The 25,550-nt window shown below is 42.8% G+C and overlaps 1 protein-coding gene across 8 annotated transcripts in view; it reads right to left on the bottom strand.

The window, feature by feature from the left end:
* Window positions 1-2,820: 2,820 nt before the first annotated feature.
* Window positions 2,821-25,550, bottom strand: part of DICER1 (dicer 1, ribonuclease III) — a 73,637-nt gene continuing 50,907 nt past the window's right edge. For all 8 annotated transcript variants that reach the window (XM_060401914.1, XM_060401915.1, XM_027957367.3 and 5 more), the window contains 13 exons: window positions 25,225-25,404; window positions 24,766-24,979; window positions 24,412-24,565; window positions 22,483-22,665; window positions 22,112-22,217; window positions 21,424-21,599; window positions 19,678-20,461; window positions 17,077-17,232; window positions 13,169-14,057; window positions 11,218-11,486; window positions 7,922-8,084; window positions 7,741-7,816; window positions 2,821-7,395 (listed from right to left, as the gene is read on the bottom strand). In XM_060401914.1, coding sequence (XP_060257897.1) covers window positions 7,230-7,395; window positions 7,741-7,816; window positions 7,922-8,084; window positions 11,218-11,486; window positions 13,169-14,057; window positions 17,077-17,232; window positions 19,678-20,461; window positions 21,424-21,599; window positions 22,112-22,217; window positions 22,483-22,665; window positions 24,412-24,565; window positions 24,766-24,979; window positions 25,225-25,404 — 3,516 coding nt within the window. In that variant the 3' untranslated portion in view covers window positions 2,821-7,229. The remainder of the gene's footprint in view (window positions 7,396-7,740; window positions 7,817-7,921; window positions 8,085-11,217; window positions 11,487-13,168; window positions 14,058-17,076; window positions 17,233-19,677; window positions 20,462-21,423; window positions 21,600-22,111; window positions 22,218-22,482; window positions 22,666-24,411; window positions 24,566-24,765; window positions 24,980-25,224; window positions 25,405-25,550) is intronic.

Here is a 25,550-nt window from a genome sequence, read left to right on the forward strand (position 1 = left end):
GGAAAGATGTATTTTTACATTATAAACTTGACAGAGGTTTAATATCTAAAATACATAAAGAACTCCTTAAAACTCAACAACAAAAAACAACCCAACTCAAAAATGGGAAAAGGGCTTGAAGAGGCAGTTCTCCAAAGATACACACGTGGGCAAAAAGCACAGAGCTACAGTAAAATAGCACCTCAGAGTCACCAGGGTAAGTATGATCAAAAATAGAAATGAAAGCCAGAGTTGGTGAGGATGTGAAGAAACTGGAACCCTTGTGTGCTGGCAGTGAGCACGTAAAACGGTGCAGTGCTGTGGAAAACAGGATGGCAGCTTCTCAGAAAACCAAACAGAATTATTGTGAGCTAGCAATTCCACTCTTGGATACACACACTAAAGCACTGTAAGGTGTTCAAAGAGGTACGTGTACACCAGTGTTCACAGCAGCAATAATCACAGTAACCAAAAAGCGGAAGCAACCCGAATGCCCAGCGGCAGACAAATGGGTCAACAAAATCTGCTCTATGCTGTTGTTGTTCTCGTGAAGTTGTGTCCAACTCTTTGCGACCTGATGAACTGTAGGCCACCAGGCTCCTCTGTCCACGAGACTTCCCAGGCAAGAATACTGCGGTAGGTCACCATTTGCTTCTCCAAGCGACCTTTCTGGGCCAGGGATCACACCCACATCTCCTGCACTGGCAGGCGAATTCTTTACCCCTGAGCCACCTTGGAGGCCGTGCTCCACAAACATACAAAGAAATGGTACTCAGGCCTAAAAACAAGGAAATGCTGACGCACATTACAACACAGCTGGCCCTTAATAAACAAGCCAGATGCTGGAGGATAAATGTTGCCTGATTCCACTTATATGTAATCATCTAGAACAGTCAGACTCAGAGACAGAAAGTATTGATGTCACAGAACGGGTGGATACCAAGACTGGGGTAAGGAAGGGATGGGAGTTAGTGTTTAATAGGGACAGGGTTCAGGTTTGGGATGAAGAAAAGTTCTGGAACCAGGTTCTGATGGCTGCAGAACAATGAATGTGAATGTACTCAGTGTCCATATGTTCTAAACTTATGTCTCTATGGTGAGTTTTATGTGTAATTTGCCACAGAAAAAACAAACAAACAAACAAACAAAGATCTAAAAGTTGTTCCCACATGGCCTTACACACAGGTCAGGAGCACTCCTGGCTGCCTGTCTGCCACGAAGGTACCCCTTGCTCCTGATATCTCTGCAGGGGTCACAACTCAGTCCCCACCCCAGGGGGCTATGACCAGCATCTGCCATTGCACCCAACACCTATATTACACGCTCATGGATCCACGAAAAGGAAAAGTTCATTTCTATCTGGATCCTTTCCATGCACACCACGACCTGTACGCTGACCTGCCTGGCCTGCCCGTGTCCCCTCTTCCAGCCACGGGAGAGGCCAGCCAGGGGAAGGGAGAGGGCTGTGGTCTCAGGCGTGGTCTGCAGCATGCAGTGGATCCCAGGCAGTAATACTGACGTGGGCAAGCACACAACGCTGAGCAAAAGTCCTCAGGAGGAAAACACACGTACTGCAAGACACCATGGAGATTCCTTAAAAAACTAAGAATAAAACTACCATATGACCCAGCAAGCCCACTACTAGGCAAATACCCTGAGAAAACCAAAATTGAAAAAGACACACGTACCCCAACGTTCACTGCAGTGCTATTTACAATCGCTAGGACACAGAAGCAACCTAGATGTCTATCGACAGATGAACGGATAAAGAAGCTGCGGTGGATGAACCTAGAGCCTATTACACAGAAAGACAAATATCACATAGTAATGCATATTATTTGAAATCTAGGAAGACAGCACTGATGAACCTATCTGCAGGGCAGCAGGGGAGATGCAGACACAGAGAACAGACTTATGGACACAGGTGGGGGCAGGAAGGAGAGGGTGGGATGGATGGAGAGAGTAACGTGGGACCACATACACTACCATCAGTGAAATACAGTCAATGGGAATTTGCTGTACGACTCAGGGAACCCAAACGAGGGCTCTGTGACACCCTAAGGGGGTGGGATGGGGTGGGACGTAGGTTCAAGAGGGAGGGGACATATATATATATCCCTACGGCTGATTCATGTTGATGTATGGCAGAAACCAACACAGTATTATAAAGCCATTCTCCTTCAATTAAAAATAAATAAAATTTTCAAAAACACGTACTTTTTCTCCTTCAGTTTAGAGAAGTCAGAGGGAGAGAAAAGGAAGATATTAATTTAAACCCTTATGAAAGAAAATGGAATTTTTTTTTTCCTCATTTTAAGAAACTTCTACTTGTCGTCTTGCTCCTCCAGCCGAGTCGTTCCTTTTAGTGCTCGGTTTACTGAGTTACAAAGAGGTTAGCTCAAAGCCTGAAATAATAGAATTCTTTCTTAACCAATAATATACTGAAAGTGACTCCTAAAAATCTAGAAGCTTGAGCATTTTGTCCACTTGACTTCAGAATAACTAAATTTACTTAAGGAATGTGTCGAACGTGCCATAAATAATCCAGGACCTGGAATCCATCAGTCAACGTGGCAGAATTTCAGAAAATCACACTGACAGTATGTAAGTCTGAAAAGAACAAGGCAAGTGTTAGTTGATGACGCTACCAGCAGATGAAGTAGAACTCAACCGGCGCATGAAGTAGAACTTGGTAAACATTTTACCCTTTTAAAGGACACATTTTCAGGTGACCATGGAATCAAAACATTTTCAAGAAAATTTCTGCTACAACTATCTAGGTGCTATCATCCACTCAAAATCAATCAAAACAAGAAAATAAAAAGTCAAAAGGACACAAAGTGAACAGACCATAACTTTATTGGAAATTTACTTGGCTACAATTATTACAAAAAAAAACAAAAACAAAAAAACAAAACCAAAAAACGACTAAAGGTAATCGTGACCCTTAAGGTGCAGACTGCGAATTTCTGCAGCGTGGCTCCTGTATGAATGAATCACATCATGCTGCTTAAAAACAGCTGCAGCACGTGATGGTAAGTGTTTTGTCAATCAAATTATATATGTTAGTCTTACTTGATTTTAGTCATTTTTCTTTCGTTCTATTTACAGCAGAAAAGCCAGAAATTTCACCTTCTGTTCACCTTTGCATTTTTGCTATGTGACCTGCTGCTGCAGTGAATTCTGAGTGCATCTAGAAAATTTAAATGGTGGGTGATGTCCAAATAAAAATGGACTAGAGGGGGGAAAAAAACCAAAAACACGATGATTAAAATATATTTACAAGTTAGTTTCAAAACATCATTTTCACCTCTAGTGGAAAATACAATAGTCTCAATGCAAATTCCCTAGGTATTGCTACTGGCAAATTCCAACAACTTTTAAAATCATTTCAATATTCTTGGTCTTAAACATATCTTAAAAACTTCTCATGTACAATATAAAATAAAGAAATTTATTTGGAAATAATTAAGTTCCTGAAAAGCAATCAGTGGTTGAAAAAATATACCTATTTAAATGTAATTAAAATAACCATATAGGTAATAAACAAGACATGAGTTTCAGTTCCGCAGCGAACACAAACTGGTTCAGGGCGCTAACAGAACTTCAGATGCTGTGTGAAATGAAGATGTCAAGGTCTCAGTCTGGTGGCTTAAATGTTGTGTAAAAGGATTAGATGCCCTAACAGAGCAAGATAGAAAGTTTTAAATCAACGGGGCCTGAAGACTGAACTGCGGTGGGTCTGCATCTCTGTTAGTCTCCGCACTCTGCAGTCACCGGCCAACGTCAGGCGATGACTCAGAGAGCTGACTGCCGTGTGAATAACTGTACTTATGAACGAAACCAACAGAACCGGAGTAGCCTCCCAGTCTCTTGCTATGTAGGCAGGGTAGTTTGAATCTTTCTGAGGGCAAGCTATTATGAAGAGAGGAAAAATATTAGCATTTTAAAAGATAATTACAGGAGTGTTAGAGGTCGTTCTAAATTTAATCATTTCACATAACGTAAAAGAGAAAAGAAAAAGTTAACAAACATCTTTAAAACATAATTAAGAGTTAACAAATCTTTGTCATACTTTCACAAACAGTAAAAATGCCACAGACAAAAATGACCTATTTAAGTTGTGCAAGTATATGACACATGGCAGGCGTTATAATTATCTCTTTTTCAAATTCGGTTTATCAAAACAGCAGCGAGGCCAAACCACATTTTTTCCTCTCGGTTAAGCATATTTTCCTTGAAATGAGGTAAAGCATGGTACCAAGTGCAATGCTTATCTGTGCTACATGAACAGAACAGAGAAGGAAAAAGCTATTACAAAACGCAGCATAGTCAGGACTGCTGAAAGTATTATTTAAAAAAAAAAAAAATCAAAAAACATTTACAATGAAGGTTCATGCCAACTAACCTCCACACAATCATCGTAAGGAATTTCTGCAGTTGCTTTTCAAAACGTGCCCGCCCAGTCCTTCCCGCGTGTGCTGGCCGTACAACCACACCGCCCACCAGCGGGGACTCCAGATCACACCGGGTCTCACATGGCAATCACAGGAACAAAAGGACGACAGACAAGGTGGTCGAGTGGGGCGACAGAGAGCAATTTTTTGTTTTTTATCCCTTAATTAAATGGATGCAAAACATTTCAGTAAGCTGAACTGGGGGGAAGTTTACAGCATTAAAAAATCAGCAGCACAACAGCATTCATAACCATTTTGTATATCTACATCAGAGTTTTGATTTTCCAACTTAAGAACCAGGGGATCAGAGATTGCTTCAAAGTGTGAGTCACAAACTAAAATCAGCTACTGTCCTCCAACCAAAAGGAGAAAAAAAAAAAAAAAAGCAATAGCTAAAGTCTGCTGTTGATAAAACATTTTGAATGATAGCAGGAAATTTGAACCCCTGAGACTGTGTGACCTAATCTTATCCAAGTCTGAACTTTTTAGTATTAACAAAAAATACTCTTCTTAAGGTTACAAAATATATTGAGGCATTTTTCTCCCAACGGGGACTGTAACTCTGAAACAATCTGATTTTGGTGCCAGGAGGCCAGAGGACGCCTCGACACTGGGATTAGTGCATTAGACACAAGGCAAGGCCCTAAACTCCTGGCAGCAGGTAGTTTATAATTATCAAGAGATTTGTGATACAGCTTCATCACGAATCACCCTCACAAGGAAAATTCATATCCAGCCTTACTTGTTAAGTGTACACATTTACAGTTACGTAATTCAAGAAGCGCTTGGTTTTACATTGTCAGGAGATCTTACATGGAGGTGTCTAAAAAAAAAAATCAAATAGAAATCGAAGGTTCCGAATCAGAATTAAATTTTTAAAAAACATGTCCATCCAAATAAATTTGCTCTAAAGCTCGTTTAGTAACTGAGATCTCAGTGGAAGTTTAAGGTTGGAGACGACAAATCACGTGGGAGAAGCGGAATGCTCCCTTCACTCAGGTCTCCTTAGAAAGCGGAGCGGATAGGTTTCTGGGTGTACGCGTGCAGAGGTGTTTCTCTGGGGGTGGGTGGCGCAGATAAAGCAAGAAGTACAGTATTCGACTGCAATTCAAAATATCAATGCAGCATTATATGAGGCGCCACGTTCAGAATGATGTGCTGGAAATTACGAGACGCCTCTGCTCAGCTTTCTTGAATTTCAAGCATAATTAAGGGGCAATTGCAGCAAAACTCTACTGGTACGTTGGTGGGAGCGCAAGACTGACCCACAGCTTTTAAAAAGGTAAATTAAGAGGTATTACAGTTACAGTGCAAAAAAAAAAATTAAAATTTCAAGCATAATACATAAACATAGCACCAAACGGGGAGGGGAAAAAAAATGCATGCAAAAGAAAAGAACTGAGGTATTTAAGTGAAGAGTGCCTACAAGTCTAATCAAAGAAACTTAGGCAAATGCCTAAAAGTGTCTTTTTTCTTCCTTTTCCAAAGATGGAAACAATGAGCTAGTTTACCTAAATTAATGGCCTAAATCACAGACATATCAAAATTACGGCAGTTTATCGCAAACATTAAACTTCCATGGCGGTAACAGAGCAGCTTTGGTAGGTGAAGCACGCAGCACTGTGAAAGCAGAGTAAGAAATGTGTGTGAGAAGACGAAGGGTAAGGTGCTCTGTTCTGCTTCTTTACGTAAGTAACCAATCCATTATAAGATCTGCAGCATATTTTAGGTGTGATATGTATAAAGTTTATTTTGTTAGAGCAACAGCCTACAGGGCAAGGTTTATTTGCCATAGACAATTTCCATCCGTGGAACTACCTAGCTGGAGGTTTCTAGTAAAAGTGGGGTATTTAGCCAAAGATGATTCTTATGATGTATCTTTTAAAAAATCCATAGGTTACATATTCTAATTTTGAAAATGTCTTCAGTACACCTGACAGAAATTCTCATATAATCCTGTCATTAGTTAGGTTACAGCTATACTAGTGAGTCATGAAGTATCACGCTGTCTCGAGGTCTAATGCATAATAAACAGAATGAAGGGAATGTGAAACGGTTTGTTCCAGAAAGATCAGAAGTGAAAGAATATCCACAAGGATTTTACTTTTAAGGCAAGAACCTCTTTTATGCAAGACAACATGGCATGAGAAAACTAGGATGTGATCTGCCAACATGCCGGCCCATGCTGATCAACAGTCTGTCCCTTACTAATAAGTGCAATAGCGACCGGGAAGCATCGTCTTACGCAATGCAACGTGGAAGGAGAGAGAGCACTCCTCTCTCGAACCGCATCCCTCTACTCGGCTTATCGATGCCGCAGGGCGGGCTCTGCCACGCACGCTGATGGGTGCCCAGAGCTCTCAACAGAACCCGTTGTCGGGGTGGGGGGGTGCTGTTTCAGGTTTAAGCTCCTTGGCCTCCTAACTCTAAGCAAAACCGACAGAAATTAAACTAAAATGAAACAAGACAAAAACGGTCAAGAATCACTTTGAACACTTGCGAAAATGTCATCAGTAAAGCACTCTCGTGATTTAAACAAAGCAGAAGTGAGGAAAGAAGACGAGAAAGATTGTGTTTGCGCAAAAAACTAAAACTACGGTTAGTTCCAAAATTTTTTACATAGGTTAAATGTTTTATTCTGTAGTCTATCTTGTTATCAAACAAACTTTACGTTCTGCCTTCAACTCGTTCCACTCCCTATCAGTTTTAAATCATCCTTTTCAACTTAAATATTTTCCACCTTAATTCTGCTTTCCTTTTTTTTTTTTTTTTTTTAAATTTAAAAAGGGGTTTTCAGCTGTTGGGAACCTGAGGTTGATTAGCTTTGAGGCTTCGCAGGGCTCTTCTTGCTGCGGCAGACTTGGCAATCCTGTAACTTCGGCCAACGCCTTTGAACTTCCCCTTCCCGACCACTTCCACGGTGACTCTGACCTTGCCATCGTAGGTTCTCTCAGCTGGGCTGCAAAAGAGCCAAGCAGCTCGAATGAGAAGCCAGAAGTATTTATTGTTATTGTCAATCAGCACCAAGTACGTACTCTCAGGCTGAGAGTCCCCTGGAGAAGCTGACACCGCACAGGGGAAACGTGCGTTCTGACAGCCTCCCACTGCCAACAGATGGTGCTGCCACTTCCTTCTCACTTCCCGGGAGCAAAAAGAGCCAGTGAATCAGGCTGCAAATGGCAACCGAGGGACAGCATGGCCCAGGGTGAGTATTTCCTCAAAACCGTGAGTGTATGGCATCTCTGAGGACTTTCCCCCTTGTTTTTCAGTGAGTTAATGCTCTTCCATGCACACTTTTGCTTACCTGAATTTGGCAGTTTCTGGTTCCATTTCAAGCAATTCTCGCACAGGGGAACGGGGCACATTTGCAGAAAATTTTTCTGTAATCAAAATGAAAGAATAACGTGCTTAATCTGCTTGTTTTTTTTTTTTTTAAGTTGCTTTGAATTGTGATCCTGCTTCTTTCGAAGGGGAGCCAGCCATACCGATCAGCGGCCGCATCATGGGATAGTACACCTGCCAGACCGTCTCCAGCGACATCCCGCTGTCCATGTAAATGGCGCCCGCAAGTGACTCGAAAATATCCCCCATGGCCTTTGGAACTTCAATATCCTCTTCTTTCTCTTCATCCTCCTCGGATCTCCTAAGCTATTATAGTGAGAAAAGAAACTTGTAAGCAGAAAGGCCTCCTAGAAAGGCAGTCTCAAGAGATGTTTTTCTTTTCTTGGATGTGACTCCTACCATCTCTTTAACGAGGGCAACACCACCAAACAATTATGACAGGCCAACTACACTGTAATAGGCTCTTCATAAAAGCTGTCGCTGTGTCTGACTCTGAGACCCCATACCCTATCGCACACCAGGCTCCTCTGTCCTCCACTAGCTCCCAGAGTTTCCTCAAATTCATATCCACTGTGTCCGTGACGCTACCTAACCATCTCATCCTCGCCACCTCTTCTCCTTTTGCCTTCAGTTTTTCCCAGCATCAGGGTCTTTCCCAATGAGTCCAAACATTACCTTATCTTAAAAAAAAGTTTTCACTTAAGAAAAAAAAAGCCCTTCTCTATTTAGCATTCTGTATTCAGCAAGGGGGAAAAAAGATGACTTTCAAATAAAACCAAAGACAACCCTACCACAAACTGTAACAGTCAATAAATTTATGAAAAAAAAAATTCACATTCACGCACAATCACAGAACTGAGTGCTAAAACAGCTCTGCCCGCCGGCAGCCCGGCCAGGAGCCAGCAGAACCCTCATCCACGCAGTGTGAGCAAGGGTGCGCGCTGCTGCAGGAGGGCAAACCGCCACTTTCTGACAGGGAAATTCTGTTTGGAAGATGTTTTCCTCCCAGCTCTCCTTTTATTAAACCGCTTAATAAATCACTATGACAGAGAACCTGACACATAGTAGGTATTCAAATTAATAGAATAAAAATTTACATAGGCAGCAAATGCCTTTTAAAAGTTCCTAATTCTTTGATGTGGCAATTCCGTCTCCAGGAGCTCATCTTAAGAGGGTAGCTGGATATTTATGTGTATTTATCACATACATGTTTATTAAAACCCTAACTGAAAATACGTTAACCATCCAGCCACGAAGGAGCTGTTGGAACACATTACACTTCAGCCATATACTCACTAGCGTGTAGCCTACTAAAAGTCATAACCCCAATTAATAATGATTGGAGAAAATCACCCACAGTATATCAAAGAAGAAGAACAAAGCATGTGTGATAGAATTTCATTTCGTATGTTATGCAAGTTTATGTTTATATACATTAACAATGAAACATCACAAAATGATAATTTTGGTTCTTTTATTTTATAAAATACAAATTACTTGTGAAAGAGAAATAAAAAGAGAGGAGAGCCATGTCTAAATGGATTGCTTAGCCACACAAAATTCTATACAGTGGGTTTATAATGCTGACTACTGGAAAAACAAGGCAACTTACTGCTGTGGATGGGAATTTTAAAACTTAACAAGTTTACAAGTATCTACTTGTGGCTCAGATGGTAAAGCGTCTGCCTGCAAAGCGGGAGACCCCGGTTCAATCCCTGGGTTGGGAAGATCCCCTGGAGAAGGAAACAGCAACTCACTCCAGTACTCTTGCCTGGAAAATCCCATGGACAAAGGAGCCTGGTAGGCTACAGTCCACAGGGTCTCAAAGAGTCAGACATGACTGAGTGACCCCACTTTTTTTTCTTCACCAAATTTAATTCTCTTCTTTTACAAATGAGGAAACTGAGGCCCAGAAAGGTGAAGACTTTCTTAAGATCCAACAGTAAGTTAGAGAAGCCAGACATGACATTCCCCATCACTTTTTCGTAACTTCCATAAATATGTTTATATAAACAAAGGGCAGGAAAAGAATGAACAAAAACTAGCAAAAGCCAGTAAGTCCAACTGTCATCAAAGGTTTTTTTGACCAAGGACCTTATTTTCCCAAGCAGGGAATCGAACCTGTGCCCCCTTCATTGGAAGCTGAGTCTTAACCACTAAATCACCAGGGAAGTCAAAAGATAAGGTTAGTTTTAGCTAATTCCTCAACTTCTAAGCTTACGCATTTCTACAGGAGGAGACTAGAAGCAATACTGAATGTACCTGAGGTGGCTGTGACTCCTGGTCTCACTGCTGGCTGTACTCCACCTCAGGCCACTAATTCGGAAGAGTGTACCAGGAGGAAGAGGGAGGAAGGGTATCAGCTATGCCCCTCCTTCAGCACACCCGACACCCAATGCACCGCCTGACCCTCCGCCCTGTGGCTCCACCTCCAAACCCAGGCTCCCCACTTCTCTCATAGGACACCAAGGAAGTGCACTCCTCCTTAACAAAGTTTGTGTAACTAACAACAGGGAGGTACACAGTCAAGAAAGAATAATTACAGTGGCTACCAGAGTTACGAATGGATTCCCTGAGTTCTCGTAAGAAATCTACGGAAAGAACAGAGGGGTCGGAATGAAAAGAAGAAATGAGAGGGCTCCCCTGGGTACCCAGGTATGTGGATGGATGTTAGTGAAGAATCAGAGGCTGGAAAGATCTCAGCAAAATCTTTCCTTATAAAACTTCAAAACAGGTCACACACACACACACACACACACACACACACAAACGAGAATTAGCTCCATCACCAAAAGGACCTTTGGCTGAACCTACAATAGACGTCTATCAAATTCCAATCCCTAAAATTTTAGAAGTTTGCTTTTTAAATGAGATTTCCCCATTTCAAGAGAAGCAGGATGTACATTCGTGATGCTTACCTGAGATAGAGCAAATATTTCTGATCTATTTTAAACAGAGAAAGGGCAGAATCCACCATGCTGAGCTCTCACTAAGGTTAAAGCTTTTTTGGGGACTGGGGTCGGGGGGCTGCACCTCTCTGGCGTGCCTGAATACCGGAAGCCCACACTGGGGGGTGGGGAGGGGGCGAGGTACACCTCTCTGGTGTACCTGAATACCGGAAGCCCACAGTGGGGGTCAGGGGGGCGCGGTGCACCTCTCTGGCATGCCTGAATACCGGAAGCCCACATCAAGGACTGAGGATGAAGCTGCTGGAAGCCCCTGGCTCCTTCTCCTCACCAGAATGACCACAGTACCTGTGGCCAAGTTTAAAAGGGCTGCCTGAAGACTATGACCCATGTAGGTTTCCTGGAGAACACAGAGCGTGCTGAGGACCACAACCCTGGCCTTCAGCTGGCTCTTTGGATGGCTGTGTTGAGAAGCCTAGTTGGAAGGCTTTATTTTAAACACTGAACTCAACGTCTCTTAAAACGGCACTAACCTCGGAATCCATTCCTTGCATTTCGTTCTTCTCGAGCTGAAACTGCACGAAATCGTCGATGACGTGGAAGAGCTCGGGAGAAACGGCCTTAAAGTACTTGTGGTAGTCATATTTCACAGCCAACGACGCGAAGATGGTGTTGTTGACCAGAGCAGAGCGCAGGTCAGTCAGGACCCCTGGGGAGTGCTGCCGTGGGTCTTCATAAAGGTGCTTGGTTATGAGGTAGTCCAAAATTGCATCTCCCAGGAATTCTAAGCGCTGGTAACAATCTGAAGGAAGATTCAAAGGGAAGCCATGAGAGCCAGCAAAACCACCAACACGATTTCCAAATAATAACTCAGTTAAAGGATGGACTCCCCCAAGACCCACTGAAAAGACCTTTATTGAGAAGGGGGTTCCATTTACACATATATTCTTCAATGACAGAATTACTAAACGACATCCTATTGAAGCTTCTGGAAATTAAGTTCTAATGGCAAATTAAGCACACTTCTGATATATAAATTGGGGTCATAAAACCCTTAAGTTGCCAAAAGACTAACGCTCATTAAGAAAAAGGCATTTCCCAAGTGACATCATTTCACTGAGCCTCTTCCTTTGGCTCTCTGCTGGCCAGGTAGGTGCTGGGGCATCATTCTAAAGCCTCCATCATGATCCGCATCTAGCAACGTCAGACCCTGCACGTGTCCCCTCCCCACGCTCCGATACCACCACTGGGCACTGTCCACTCACACTCTGCGAAGTGTGGGGGTGATACACACCTCACCACTCCTGGGTTACATTTGTTACACAAGATGACAGTACAAGAAGACCTTCTTCTCAAACTGAATAAAAAATGGTGAATTTGACACAAATCAAGAAGGAGAATAGCAGGGGCAAGCAGAGACCTTCAGCAAAAATGATCAATGTGAAAATGGGAGACTTTATCAACACTAACCAACACTTCTATTTTCTCACACTGATTTAAAAGGAGCCGTTCAACTGTAGAAACCCAGGTGGGAACAGATTAAGTGAGCGGCCCCCTCGTGCCCAATGAGCTCAGAAGCGAGGGCTGAGACCAAGTAGAGCCCAGGGCTCCTTCCACGAGAGTGCGGTAGAAAACCAGGCCTCGTTTCTTCTCCACAAAGAAAAACAGGCTTCAGTTTCACCAGCGTTTCTAGTCTAAGCCAGATAATTTTTCACTTTTGGTTTTACATTCTTCTGATCATCTTAACCTACATTGTTTGTCTTATACAAACGTTATACTCAGCTTCGGTTTTCTGAATTCAAGCGCTTGTGACTCTGACATAGAGGGGAAAAAGAAAAAAAAACTCCAGACTCTCGCTGTTTCACAATCTGAAGCTGGTTTTGGTTTTAGGCGCCTATTCTCCCTTCTAATCGAACGGACTGGGAGTCGATTAAATAAAGGAGAGAAAGAAACATGGAGCTTACTGCAAAGCAGGCGATGGGAAGAACAGAGCAAGGGCGATGAAACCTTCCTGTGCCAAGAGTTTCTTTTAATCGATTCCTCTTTAGACTTTAAAAGACCTTAAGAGAGGGGCCTTTTTGTTCAGGAAGAACAATAAAAAGACATGGGGACACATCCAGGATATAGGAATAAATTATTTAAGAACCTGAAGCAGCAGTGACCGGACACCATAAAGGCAGTGGGGCAGGATAAAACAGCAAAAACACATCACAATACTAGGCTCAAATCTAACTATGCTGCACAGAAAATGACGTGAGCTGCTAAGACAGCTCTGCTCCCAACTATCAAAGTTTAGGAACAGCCCAGAAAGAAGAGGGAAAAAAGGACTGCTTTCATTTTCCTGCGCTTCCTCCCCCAACCGTGCATATTAGGCTCTAAGTCTGTACATACACAGATTATTCTCTTTACATTATTTTACGGGTTGATCCAATTAACACCAGGCCTCATTTTTAGAGCAGCAAGCTGTGGTCTGGGGCTCCTTACCCGTGATCGTATTGTAGTGGTAGGAGGCGTGTGTAAAAGCCTGTAGAAGGTAAGCCTTATTCTTGAATCTGTAGTTGATTTTCTTTTCGAAATTTTCAAAACCCGAGATCAGGTGACGCAGTGTCCTGTCTGCATCGGGGTGATCAAACATACACCTCGGGGGGATCTTCAAACACCCATACTCCAAGTCTTTCAACACAGAGGCTCGGTAGCCGGCTCCAGAGGCGGCCGTACGGCTCCCTGAAAGGTTCTTTTGTTGGCTGGTGAAATTCTCCCTGGTCGGGCACATGGCCTTTTCCCGATCAGTCCTTTTAATTACCGGGAGCACCTTCAGCCCCAGCGAACAGAGGAAAAGCTGAGCAGCCCGCTCGCCACAGCTGGTTAAATAGCAGCCCAGCAGGGCTTCCACGCAGTCAGCTATGCTCTTGTCGGCAATGCACTGCTCGGTGTGCAGGTCGTAAGAGATGGACTGCTTCCCTGTGTCGACGCCACAGTTTTCTTCTGATGGATTCCAGAACCCCACCACAAAGTCATCCTCTTCAACAGCTTTGCTCGGATCCAGATAGCACATCGCATCCCACGAGCTGTAGTCGAAATCCTCAAAATCGGATGAGAATGGCAGACTACCCAGGGAGGACTTTTTGGGCATTTTCCACTCGTATGCAGAATCGGTGGCGGAAAAAGGAGAAAGCGAGATTTTCTTGACGAAAGCCCCTGACCCCATCAGCATGTTATCTATGAACTTGATGTGCTCCTGATCGTACTCCAGGAAGTCGTCCTCATCGTCGGCGTCCTCCTTGGGAGCCCTCCACATCAGGTCCTCCTCCTCCTCTTCCTCCTCCTCAAAGTCATCGTCCAGCTTGCCATTAGCCAACATGCAGTCTTTTGTCTGGAAGAGGGGGAATGGGGAAGGAGGGGAGACATAGCTGCTGTTTTTAAAAGGGTTTGAGACTCAATAAAAGCAAGGGTTATGGATAATTTCAAATGACAACCACAAATACTAAAAGGCAACTTTCAAATCATGGCCATTTGTTTTCAATTAACATAAAATAAGTTATTTAATCATATAAACAAAGTAAAACATGTTCTTTGAATGTTCATTTTCTAAGTTATAAAATGACCTTTATCTAGTATGAAGCTTTAAGTTAAGGATTTTATACACGGATATAAAGTTTAAAATTAAGGCTCACAAGGCAAAACTTCAGCTAAGAATTATAACTCTGGCAAGATACACAATGAAAGCTCTCATATGCCGATCACAGAGCTCTTCAATTTTGCTGACAAAGTTTTAAAAGAAATTTTTAAAGATTTTCAAATTAACAAAATTAAATTCCAGGTGTAGAAAAAGCATAACCTCTGCAATTCAGTAAGAGTATAATATATAAACAGATAAAATTACTTTCTTTATAACATTAAAAATGTACAGTGGGGCTTCCTGATGAAGTTTTTGTCCCTATTGCCACTTCAAATCCAAGCACATTCGCTACAATGTAAAACTAAACTGCCTTGCTTGGAAACTAAAAGTGATCACTATGAACTAAGCTATGAATTTGAGAAATTATGCTTTTCCCTGCAGGGTAACAGATTATAGCATAACTGACAAAAATAGAAGACAATTTAGACTAACATGAAACACAACAATCCAACTTCTGTCAGAAGGTCTTTGCTAATTCCAGTTTCTCGGGCAAAAGCTTATTTGTGAGTGACAATCTTAATAACGGGCCAGGATTCAGTAACCATGGACCTTTTCTGCAATGCCAGAAAGACACCAAATGTCTGTTGTGCAGTGAAAAAAGGAAAAGAAAGAAGACTTTACTTGGGGAGAAAGGCAGGAGGATGTGCTTCAATTTTGATAGTGACAATTTTGCAGAGTATTATGACATAAAGGTTTTCAAGCTTTCTGTGGAGCACTTTTTTCAAGAGAGATACAAACAGCGCATTTGTCTGAAAAGAAACAAGTGCGATGAACCAAGCCGTGTATCTACAACTAACTTTCTTTATATTTTTTGATTAAAAAGTTTATGATTTCTTTTCAAGAATAAGGAAGAACACACACACACACACACACAAAAAGCTATAATGGTGGATACCTCTAGGGACTATTACCTAATAAGAACCTTATACTTTCCCAGAGTAACATGAGATGTTTTTGACTATCTGGTCCGTAAGGAGGGGGTGGAAAAAAAGGCCAAATTTTTATTTTAAAAAAGACAATAATATTTTCATTTTTAAAAAAACCCTTATATATCTTTAGTAAGATGCTACCATAACCAAAAATTGGCAAAGTGCAAAAAAGGCTGGGGTTTTATCAACAAATAAGCTGTGTGATCGTGTGCAAAGTTCTTTAATGTCTCTGGGTTTCGGTTTTTCTATCTGCAAAATAGTGGGGTTCTACCTTACTAAATGGTTTCCACGAGCACTTCCAGTTCTTTAAGAATAAACAAAAACACACCAGCAAGAAACTCTTTGCTCCCACAGTTTAAGTTCACTTTCCACCTAAGCTATTCCCACCTCTGGCATCTGTACGCAAAGCTTTCCTGTAAACCTACTTGCTGAGCCGCAAAGCAGGCAGAATAGGAGTGGGTTAAGCATAGGCTTCCCAGTATCATCTAACAGTCTATTTCAAGAAACAGAAATTATTAAATAAAAACATAAACAGTATTTTAATGCAATCTAAAAATCAAAGTACCAGGCCATTTGAAATGCTAAGGAAAATAAATACGAACTTTATGTTGCATCTTTAAAAAAAAAATTTTTTTTAATTAAAAGGACATGCTAATATCACCTTTATGCTAACAAAAAAAAGTTTTTAAAGCACCAATGATACTATGACTATTTATTAAGCAGGATAAGTGTTTCTGGAATTTTTGTCATAGACATGCAAGATTTTCTCTGAAGTTCTCAAAATCATACACACTTTCCTCTAAGCTTCTTTCTAAATTAATAACATATATAATTTTTCTAACCCAACTTGCATTAAAATACTCAATGCTCTGCCAGGTAAGTCCAATTTCTATAATAAGTCAAACACTGCACAAGTATAAAAATATACTCAGTGAATGGGTTACAAAATCAAAACAGGGTCACCAAGCATGCTACCTGGAAATACTTAAAAACAGATTATCTAGGGCATACATGTCAGAAAGAAGATGAGAGAAAAAAAAATATATATATATATAGAAAATATAACTTGTGAAAGAAACCGTATTCTCATTGCTGATCTTTAAAGAGATAAAGTAACAATTAACCAGTTCATCATTAATGCAAAATAAATGTCTGAAAAATGACACTGCTTGGCAAGATGGCCTCCCAGCCAGCCGCCCTGGCCAGCGGGCTTCCACAGCTCCGGGCTCCCAGGCCCAGCGAGCTGCCCTCTGGTGGCCTCCAGATGAGACGAAACGCAGCAGCAGCTAACGTTCACAGGCTTCTTTTAAGTTTTTGGAAAGATTTAAACCATTTCCAGGAAACTACAACCTTTACATATTTTTATTTTTTTAAGGTCACAAGAGGAGAAATGAGGAAGCCCTGAGCTGCAAAAGCAAGATTTTACTGAAATCATTTCACAGACAAATTGGAGATTATAGGCTACTGATTTCACTGAACAGAGCTAAGGATCTATGATAAATCGCAATATGTAATAGTCAAGTGAAATGTCACAGAGTTAAGCCCTTTTTTTTTTTTGAATCACAACACCAGATACTCTTTTGCCTTTGGCAAGGAAAGATAATAGAAACTGTTCTCTATCACAGTTACAACACTGTTCTAAATTCAGTGAAAAGAAATTAATTTACTATATTGAATTTCTACTCTATTATAAACACACTGGGGGAAAAAAAAACAAAAAATTAATAGAACAAGATTCTACCCCCTCACCAGAAAATAAATCCACCCAGTTACGAGAAACTTACCATTTCATCTTTTTCCCATTTCTCTGTGTTACTTTTGTCTTGATTTACTACGTAACCAGGAGGAAGCCAATTCACAGGGGGGTCAAATATGGACACCACCATGCGGCTGGGCAGCCCCTTCTTTTTTCCAAGCCGATACAGATTACAGTTGCTGACCTGCAAAAGAAAAAAATTTATGCAATACTTATCCATAAATGATCACTGTGGAAACTCATGTAAGACATTAATGTAATTTTTATCTACAGATTTTTCATATTCCATAACTAGTCATCAGTTACAGTTTTTCTACCTATTCATGATAGGAATATTAAATTCTCATGTAATCTGAAGATAGAAAACTCAAGCTGCTGACTGGAGCTATCAAAATAGAAAATAATCGAAATCTACCAAGTCCAAAATGTCCCAATATTCTCAATGAAATAAAAGGTGGAAGTACCATAAACTCTAGCTATAAAATAAAAACCAGCACTGAACTGAACTAAAATAATTTTTTAAGTTCCTTGAACCTAAACTATAAATATGATTTCAACTACAATGCTTTCCCAAATATCACTCTTTTGTTTTGGATGGCATTTCAAGATATTTCAACTATTTTAAAACAGAGCAAAGGCAATAAAGAGGAATTCTATGTTCACTGACATCAATAAGCCAGCTTCACTGTCTTCCCTCTGGTCTATTTTTTTCTACAGCCTTCATCTCCTCCATAACCTACTCAAAGTGCTATGTCTCTGCCTAGTTTTTACTTGAACACCAAGGTCTAGAACTGCCAATTTCATTTTCCGAAAACTGGGCTCCTTTTTATGTAAGTACTTCACGAGTCCCTTTCCCCCATGTAACTCAACGCCCCTGAACAAGCACCCACGCTGGAGAGGCACTGGCTGGGATGTGACAGAGAAGTGGTCCCTGAAGCCTGCGGGATGGGGAGGGGGAAGCCCCCACGAGGCTCACTCCGGGCCGAAGGGCTTTCCCACACCACCCGCATGGTGTAAGTAGACTCCAGTTTCCCTCTCCACACCGTGGGACCACAGCATCGCAGATGCCAACGAGAGGATAACATGCGACAGGCACTTGGATGGAAATTACAAAGTCAGTGGAAATGGTCCGCAGGATGGAGGAGGAAGAAAGAGCACAGAGAGGGCCCACGGGAGGTACAAGGCGGGGCGGGCCGCGTTCACATGGAGACATGAGCCGAGCAGCAGAGTAGCAGCAGCAGGTGTGTGCAGGCCCGGGAAAGACAGCTGGGGAGGCCACTGGCTGCGGCAGGGCTGGGTCGAGCACGCCCAAAGGGCCTTCAGCACCCCGCTGCGCGAGTGACAACGATCTCCGCAGCAAGTAAAGAGTCAGAGCTTTCTGAGCAGCGGGATGGAAGGACTGTCAAAACGGAAAATAATTTCTTTCCTACCTAAGAGGATGCAGTTACTTTCTACTCACTCTCAACCTCTGCAACCACCCCAGGGAAATCTCGTTTGCTCTCAATTAGCACTCTTAAAAGACAATTCCCCTAGACCGCATCTAAGTCCTACATTCTTAACTACCTGAACATTCCACCGGAGTCTGTGAAGTCCGAAAGCCCTAACTTCACTTTGACTCCAACATTCCTGCCTCCCCCAGCACTGGCCCCTCAGAGCCCGGCTGCTCTGGGGGTTACTCCTGCAGCAAGCACCCTCTTTACTTAAGGAGGCTGCAGGGAAGAGTGTGGAACGCTTGGGGCTCCAGCCTCAGCCACGCTCCTGACCATCCCAGACCAGCCAGGTGAACTGCACGAGCCGACAAAACTCTCTAGGCAAGGGTTTTCTCATCTGCAAGATGCGGCCGTGTTATCATCTACCTCTCAGGGGTTCGCTGAGAAGACTGGATGGAGAACGTCTGTGGACCACTCAGTGCAGCGCCAAGTGTCACGGACAACAGCAGGGAGAGGTCGGTGCAATGGTCAAGAGCAAGGTCTCGAAAGCCGGACTGTCTAGGCCGTGCCACGTATTTCCACACTTTTGACTGCTGCCACGGTTTATTCACTGAGTGCTGACACGCTCTGCCATCTGTTCCCTGTTTACACACTATAAACGTACGTCCTTCCATTAACGCCTTCCCTGATCACAAGTGACAGTCCCTCCTTCCAAGTGCTCAGCAGCTTTGTGTGTTACGTGCCAAGCAGGTACCTGGCACCTTGTAACCCCTCTCTTGTATCTTCATTTCTTTTCTCTGAATCTTAATTCCACACATTTAGTGTCCCTCCTATGCGGGGCTTCCCTGGTGGCTCAGCTGGTAAAGAATCTGCCTACAATGCAGGAGACCCAGGTTCGATCCCTGGGTCAGGAAGACCCCCTGGAGAAAGGAATGGCAGCCCGCTCCAGCACTCTTGCCTGGAGAGTCCCATGGACAGAGGAGCCTGGCGCGCTGCAGGCCGTGGGGTCACACAGAGTCGGACATGACTGAGAACCAGCACTCTCCTTCTCCTGTGCATGTGCTCTGGAGGCCCCCTGCTGCCCTGCCGGGCGGGGCAGCCTCTGCAGCAGGCCTCTGCTAGTCCTCTGGATCACGGACGCTGGAAGGCACGCTGAGTAAGTCCTCTAACTGCACAAGGGTTAAAGGACGGCTCCTTACCTTTTTGCTTCTCATGTAGGAAAGGCGGCCCTCGTGCGCGTCGGGGTACGTGCAGAAGAGATACGTGGTGATGGCGTGCTTCAGGAAGGAGTCGCCAAGCATCTCGAGCCGCTCCAGGTTAAATCCGTCGCTGGCATTCGAAAGGGTCAGAGCCTGAAGAATGAGCCCAGGGTTGGGGCCGAGCGTCCTCGAGGAGTGCCCAGGAGAAGGGCTCTGCTCAGAAGCCGTCCTGTCCGGGGGCGCCTCCCCAGCCTCTGTAGTACCAGGCACGGCGGCCGTCACGGGACTTCCATCTGAGGTAGATGTGTTAGCATTTCCATCAAGGTATTTATTACTCAGTAGAGTACATTCATCGCTGGGCTTGGGCTGGTTCTCGTAATTGTATAAATTCTGAATGGGATATGAGGTAGTTGGTTGTACAGGTATTTCCTGCTTGTAGTAATTCAGATGGTTTCCTTGGCAAAAGTCTCTGTTAGCTAAATCGTAACTGCCATTGGCAAGACTTTTATTGTAAGAAAGACCATTAATTGCTGTCAGATCTGTTGCAACTTCAACTTGGAGCTTACCAGGTGACTCGCTGAACAGCGTTCTGCAGTTCACAGACATTTGGTCATGATTTTCTAGAGAGGAGGTTCTATTAGCACCTTGATGTGCAGCATTTTCAGGGACGACAATTGTGCTATGCTTACAGTAATTCTCATTTTCTGCTGAAGAGGAGTTAGCAACTGAGATGAAAGATTTGCTGTCGATAGATTTTTTCCACCCGAAGTCTAAGTTAGGGTATCTGCAAAGACATTTTTTATAACTTTTCATCAGACCCTTCAAAGAGGCCAGTGCAATCTGAGTAAAAGTTAGATAAAGATCAGTATAAATATATTTCTACCTTAAAGAGAAATAAGGTTCCAAGGCAGACATCAGCACTACTGGGAATTCTTCACAGTATAAACCACACAGTGGGACATGGTTCTCTGCGCTGGTTTATTCGCAACCCCGCAGCACTGGGTGGGGCTGAGTTCATGAAGCCTGGGGTCAGCCTAGTGGACCCGGGGCCACAGACTGGGACTCCAGACCAGCAGAGTGACTAGCTGGGGAATTTCGAGTAATTTACTCAATGTCTCTGTACCTTAGCTACCATCCCTGGAAGAGGAACCAATAATTCCTATCTCATAGAACTGCCCTAAAGATGAAATCATCTAACATAAGCCATAGTGCTTAAACCAGTTTTTGACACTGTAGTAAGTGATTGGTACTATTACCAAGTTCCTCAGTGCCTGAACCACCTTGCTCTTGCCAACTGGATAAGCAAAATAAATCGGAGTCATTAAACCAATAATTTCCTTAGAATGCAGAGACTTGACCAGTGAGAAGAGAACAACTGAAGACCACACACTGAGGCAGCTCCTCTTTAACATATATTTGATTTATAAAAGAGGAAGAGCCTTAAAATGTCAGCCCTGGGACAAACAACTCTTTTCATTTTTACTTAAACTGCCACCACTGAAAAGGGAATCATTGGTTTTGACCTTAAGCTCTCCTCTCCTACTGAGCATCAGCAAAAAGGATGACTCGACACACAGATGTTCACTTAGGAGTCAAATGATGCCTCTATTTCAGGGATTAAATAGATATCCACAATTTCTTTCCAATCTGTTAAAAAATTATTCTACATAAAATTAAACTGTGAACTGAAGTCAGTGCAAGCAGGATTTCATGAGCCATGTTTTCTGACCCACGGCACAGGCATACCTAAAATCCACAGGAAGTGATCTGACTCCCACACCAGCATCGCTGGCTGTCTGGGCTCTGAGCTCCTCTGCAGTCAGAAGGCAGTGAAGGCGGTAGAGTATGCTGGGGAGACAGACGGCTTTTCTCCACAGTGATGCTGGAATTGGATGTATAGCACAGAGTTCTGGAACCAGTATCTGAGAGCGCAAATCATGTGGGTAAGTGTAAATTGCGGAGAGGTAAATACAAAGCAAGCACACAAGAGAATAAAAATAAAACTTAAACATCAATCTCACTGACGAATAAAGACAAAAATCAGAAACACTAGCAAAAATCTTATTTTTAGAAATGTTTTAAAAACTAACCCTTTAAGGAAAACAGGATTTATCCTAGGATTTCATGATATAATTGCTACCAGTGGACCAAGCATAAAGGCCAAACCTCTCGCACTTACCAAAAAGACATTCATCGTGTTAAGGTTTGACAGAAACAACAAAATTCTGTAAAGCAACTATCATTCAATTAAAAAATAATTAATTTTTAAAAAGACATTCAAATGAAGTCAATATGCCACAGTAACTAAAGCAAAACAAAACCTAAGTGTTGGGCAACTTCCAAAAAACTCGTTAAGTTGCTCAGTTCACTTGGTAACATAAAACTCAAGCATCTTTCAAAATACTAAGGTATGCTAATGACAGCGAACTCCTACCTGTTTATTCTGCAGGCTTTCCCACTTGGCTTTCCTCTTCTCAGCACTGCTTAGAGGAAGAGCTTTCCCCTTCTGATTCAAATGGCGAGGTGTCAAAAGATTAAGTCTAGAAAATTTTCAAAATAATCTTATCAAACAAAGACAAGTTCACTCTGACAGCGGCTCTATGACTTCAGGGCAGCTCACTGGAAGAGCTCATTCAAACTGCAGACCCCTGGACAAGACTCTGGGCAACCGTGTGTGCCAAGGACCTCCTGAGTTCAGGGTCTACATACCGGTAGGCCGCGGGGACCACAAACCTCCACATCTGCCTACTGACCTTGGGAAACTGGCACAGGTACAATCCAAGTGCCATCTCTGGAGTGCCTTACCGTGAAGACGTGTGGTCCACGTCCAGCAGCGGCTGGTTGAGATTGGTCAGGTCAAGGTTATACTTTGTTTTATAATACTCCGCAAACGTTTCATACTCAGGGGAAGGAAATTTACTCAGGGGGGTAAGATCAGTGTACACGTCAGCGACATAAAATCGATGAGGCTGATCAAAATTGCGGTATCTAAAAAAGAAAAACAGTTTCAGTGACTGTATGGTTTAAATCACCTATTCTCAAAACACAAACTGTTTTTAATACAGAAATGCAAATTATGATTTTAAAGTAAGAGTTCAAAAGGTTAAAAATATATAACAGCAATGACACTTCAACTCTAACTAATAAATTTCAAGTGAATTTAAGCCAAGAGAAACTATATTTACATCAAGTGAAAATCTGACTCTCCATTCTCTCCTATTCTAAATATCTCATCCTTATTCGTGGAGAAGGCAATGGCACCCCACTCCAGTACTCTTGCCTGGAAAATCCCATGGATGGAGGAGCCTGGTAGGCTGCAGTCCGTGGGGTTGCTGAGAGTTGGACATGACTGAGTGACTTCACTTTCACTTTTCACTTTCATGCATTGGAGAAGGAAATGGCAACCCACTCCAGTGTTCTTGCCTGGAGAATCCCAGGGGCGGGGGAGCCTGGTGGGCTGCGGTCTATGGGGTCGCACAGACTTGGACATGACTGAAGCGACTTAGCAGCAGCAGCAGCACCTTATTCTAAATATCTATGCTTTGATAACACATGAAGCCAAACGGCTCCTCTTGTTCAGTCGCTAAGTCGTGTCTGATTCTTTGCGACCCCATGAGGTGCAGCACGTTAGGCTCCCCTGTTCATCACTACCTCCCGGAATTTGCTCAGAATCATGTCTGCTGAGTGGGTGATGCTGTCCAACCATCTCATACACTGCCAGTCCCTTCTCCTGTCGCCTTCAGTCTTTCCCAGCATCAGGCACTTTTCCAAAGAGTGCGCTCTTCACATCAAATGGCCAAAATATTGGAGCTGAAATGGCTCCTCTAAATATCTCTAATTTCATCAATATAAACAGTATAGAAAACTTTCAATATCCAAGCAACCAAGTAAATAGTTTATGCATTACTAAAGCTAGACATGAAAGATTCTTGACCCACAAGATGCAGGCTACTGCACCGTTTCTGACGTTGACAGGCTGGCGTTAACTAACATTTAAAACATGGCACTGAGGTACAAAGTGAAAAAAGAAAAAACAAAAACAGAACAAAATCCAAAGACAACTGCAGCCAGTATTTTAATTCTTTAAAAAGTGTGACATTTAATCTTAATGCTCAAAAACTTGATCCCCTAAATTTTTACCAAAAAGGTGGCACTAGTGGTAAAGAACCTGCCTGCAAACTCAGGAGACCTAAGAGACTCGGGCTCAGTCCCCGGGTCCGGAAGAGTCCCTGGAAAAGGGCATGGCACCCACTCCAGTATTCTTGCCTAGAGAATCCCACTGACAGAGGAGCCTGGCGGGCTACGGTCCATAGCGTCACAGAGCGTCAGACAGGACTAAAGTGACGTAGCACACATGCAACAAAGCACTGTAATTAACTATTTTCATTGCGCTTAATTAACACTATGCCTTTCAACAATTTTAATAAACTGTTATTTATAATCAAATTCTTTAAGACTTTGGGGATTAAAGGATGGAGGTTTTACAAAGAAAGCCTATCAATATCATTTAGATGAGCTGACCTTCACAAAGTAAAATCCTCTCACCAACAGCATTTTAGGCTTTGTTTTTATGCACGTAGACTGGGGAGCACAGGCCTTCCACTAAGAGATACGTGAATTTCCTACTGTCCACAGCGACGCCAGGCTCACAGCCCACCACGTGCCCCATGTGCCCGGGGCAAACCTTCAAAAGCGAAGTGTCAGCTCCACCTTGCTTTCCGCTTAACACCTTACCTTGGAATGATAACTGCATCTTGGTAATCTTCTAATTTGAAAACAAAGGGAGTTTCTTTTGAATACTTTGTGCTGGGAATGCCTATGCGAGCTTCAGATTTCTCGATATCTTCCATGAATTTAAAGTCAATGTCCAAAGTGCTGGAGTCATTAACTTAGGGAAGAAAAAGATCTTTTAGCTTTTTAAAATATAATACAGGTTAGACCCTCCCTCAAGCTCTGCCTTCATTCCATGTGCCTAGTTCAGAGTTATCAAAGAGATTGCTGTACTATATTCAGTTAATCTCATTGTGAAGCAACACTTTCGTTTTTTAGCTACTAGGCAGATAATGCTTTAGTCTGGGTCCTTCTTACCAACGTTAAGAGGTAGAACACAGTAGGCTGAGTCCGCGTCTGCGGGTTTAAATTCTAGGGCAGGTTTTTCAAGCCGAAGAATATGCGAGAATATATACTGGTGAAGTCTTGTAATCAACTCAAGCATTTGCAGAGATAACGTGAAGCCGGACTTCTTCAACTCAATAGATATGGTCACCTCTCCAGAGCGCGTGTACACAGGAAAGTGTGGGATCTTCAGAGAAAGAAAAATAAAGCCCAGGGTTAGCCGAGATTTCAGTCCATTATAAATAGTTAACTTCAGAAGAGGAATGATGCTTTCTATCAGGGGAACAGAAGAGACACTTCCAATTGTCAAACAGTGACCATTCTGAGGTAACAAAAGACAGTTACTTTTAAAGTCACTTTTCCTTTTAAAGAAAAAAAAAAAAACAAAAAACAAAGACAGTCCAACATAAAAGGCCACTATGAAATGTCCACCTGAGGTATGGGCTTGGCTGTCAGTATTCCAAAGCATCTCGTGGTGTCCTCGGGGGGGTAGAGCTTCCGCCTTCTGAAGTTGAGCTCATCAGGTAAAGGCGTCGTCAGGACCATGCCGATCACGTACAGGTAACAGGGCTGACCGGGCTTGGGGTAGCTCTCCCTCAAACATTCGGGGATCTGGGAGTGGAAAGAAAAATGTAGGCAACAAGTGCAAGCATACTCACCTCTTTTCCAGATGTTGGCAAGAAAACAAATATTTTTCCTGGCTTTACTAAAAGCTGATGAGAGGAAACTAAGACCCAAGGCAGGAGACCTCCTCATTT

Source organism: Ovis aries, chromosome 18 (assembly GCF_016772045.2).
Source record: "Ovis aries strain OAR_USU_Benz2616 breed Rambouillet chromosome 18, ARS-UI_Ramb_v3.0, whole genome shotgun sequence".
Lineage (NCBI taxonomy): Eukaryota > Metazoa > Chordata > Mammalia > Artiodactyla > Bovidae > Ovis > Ovis aries.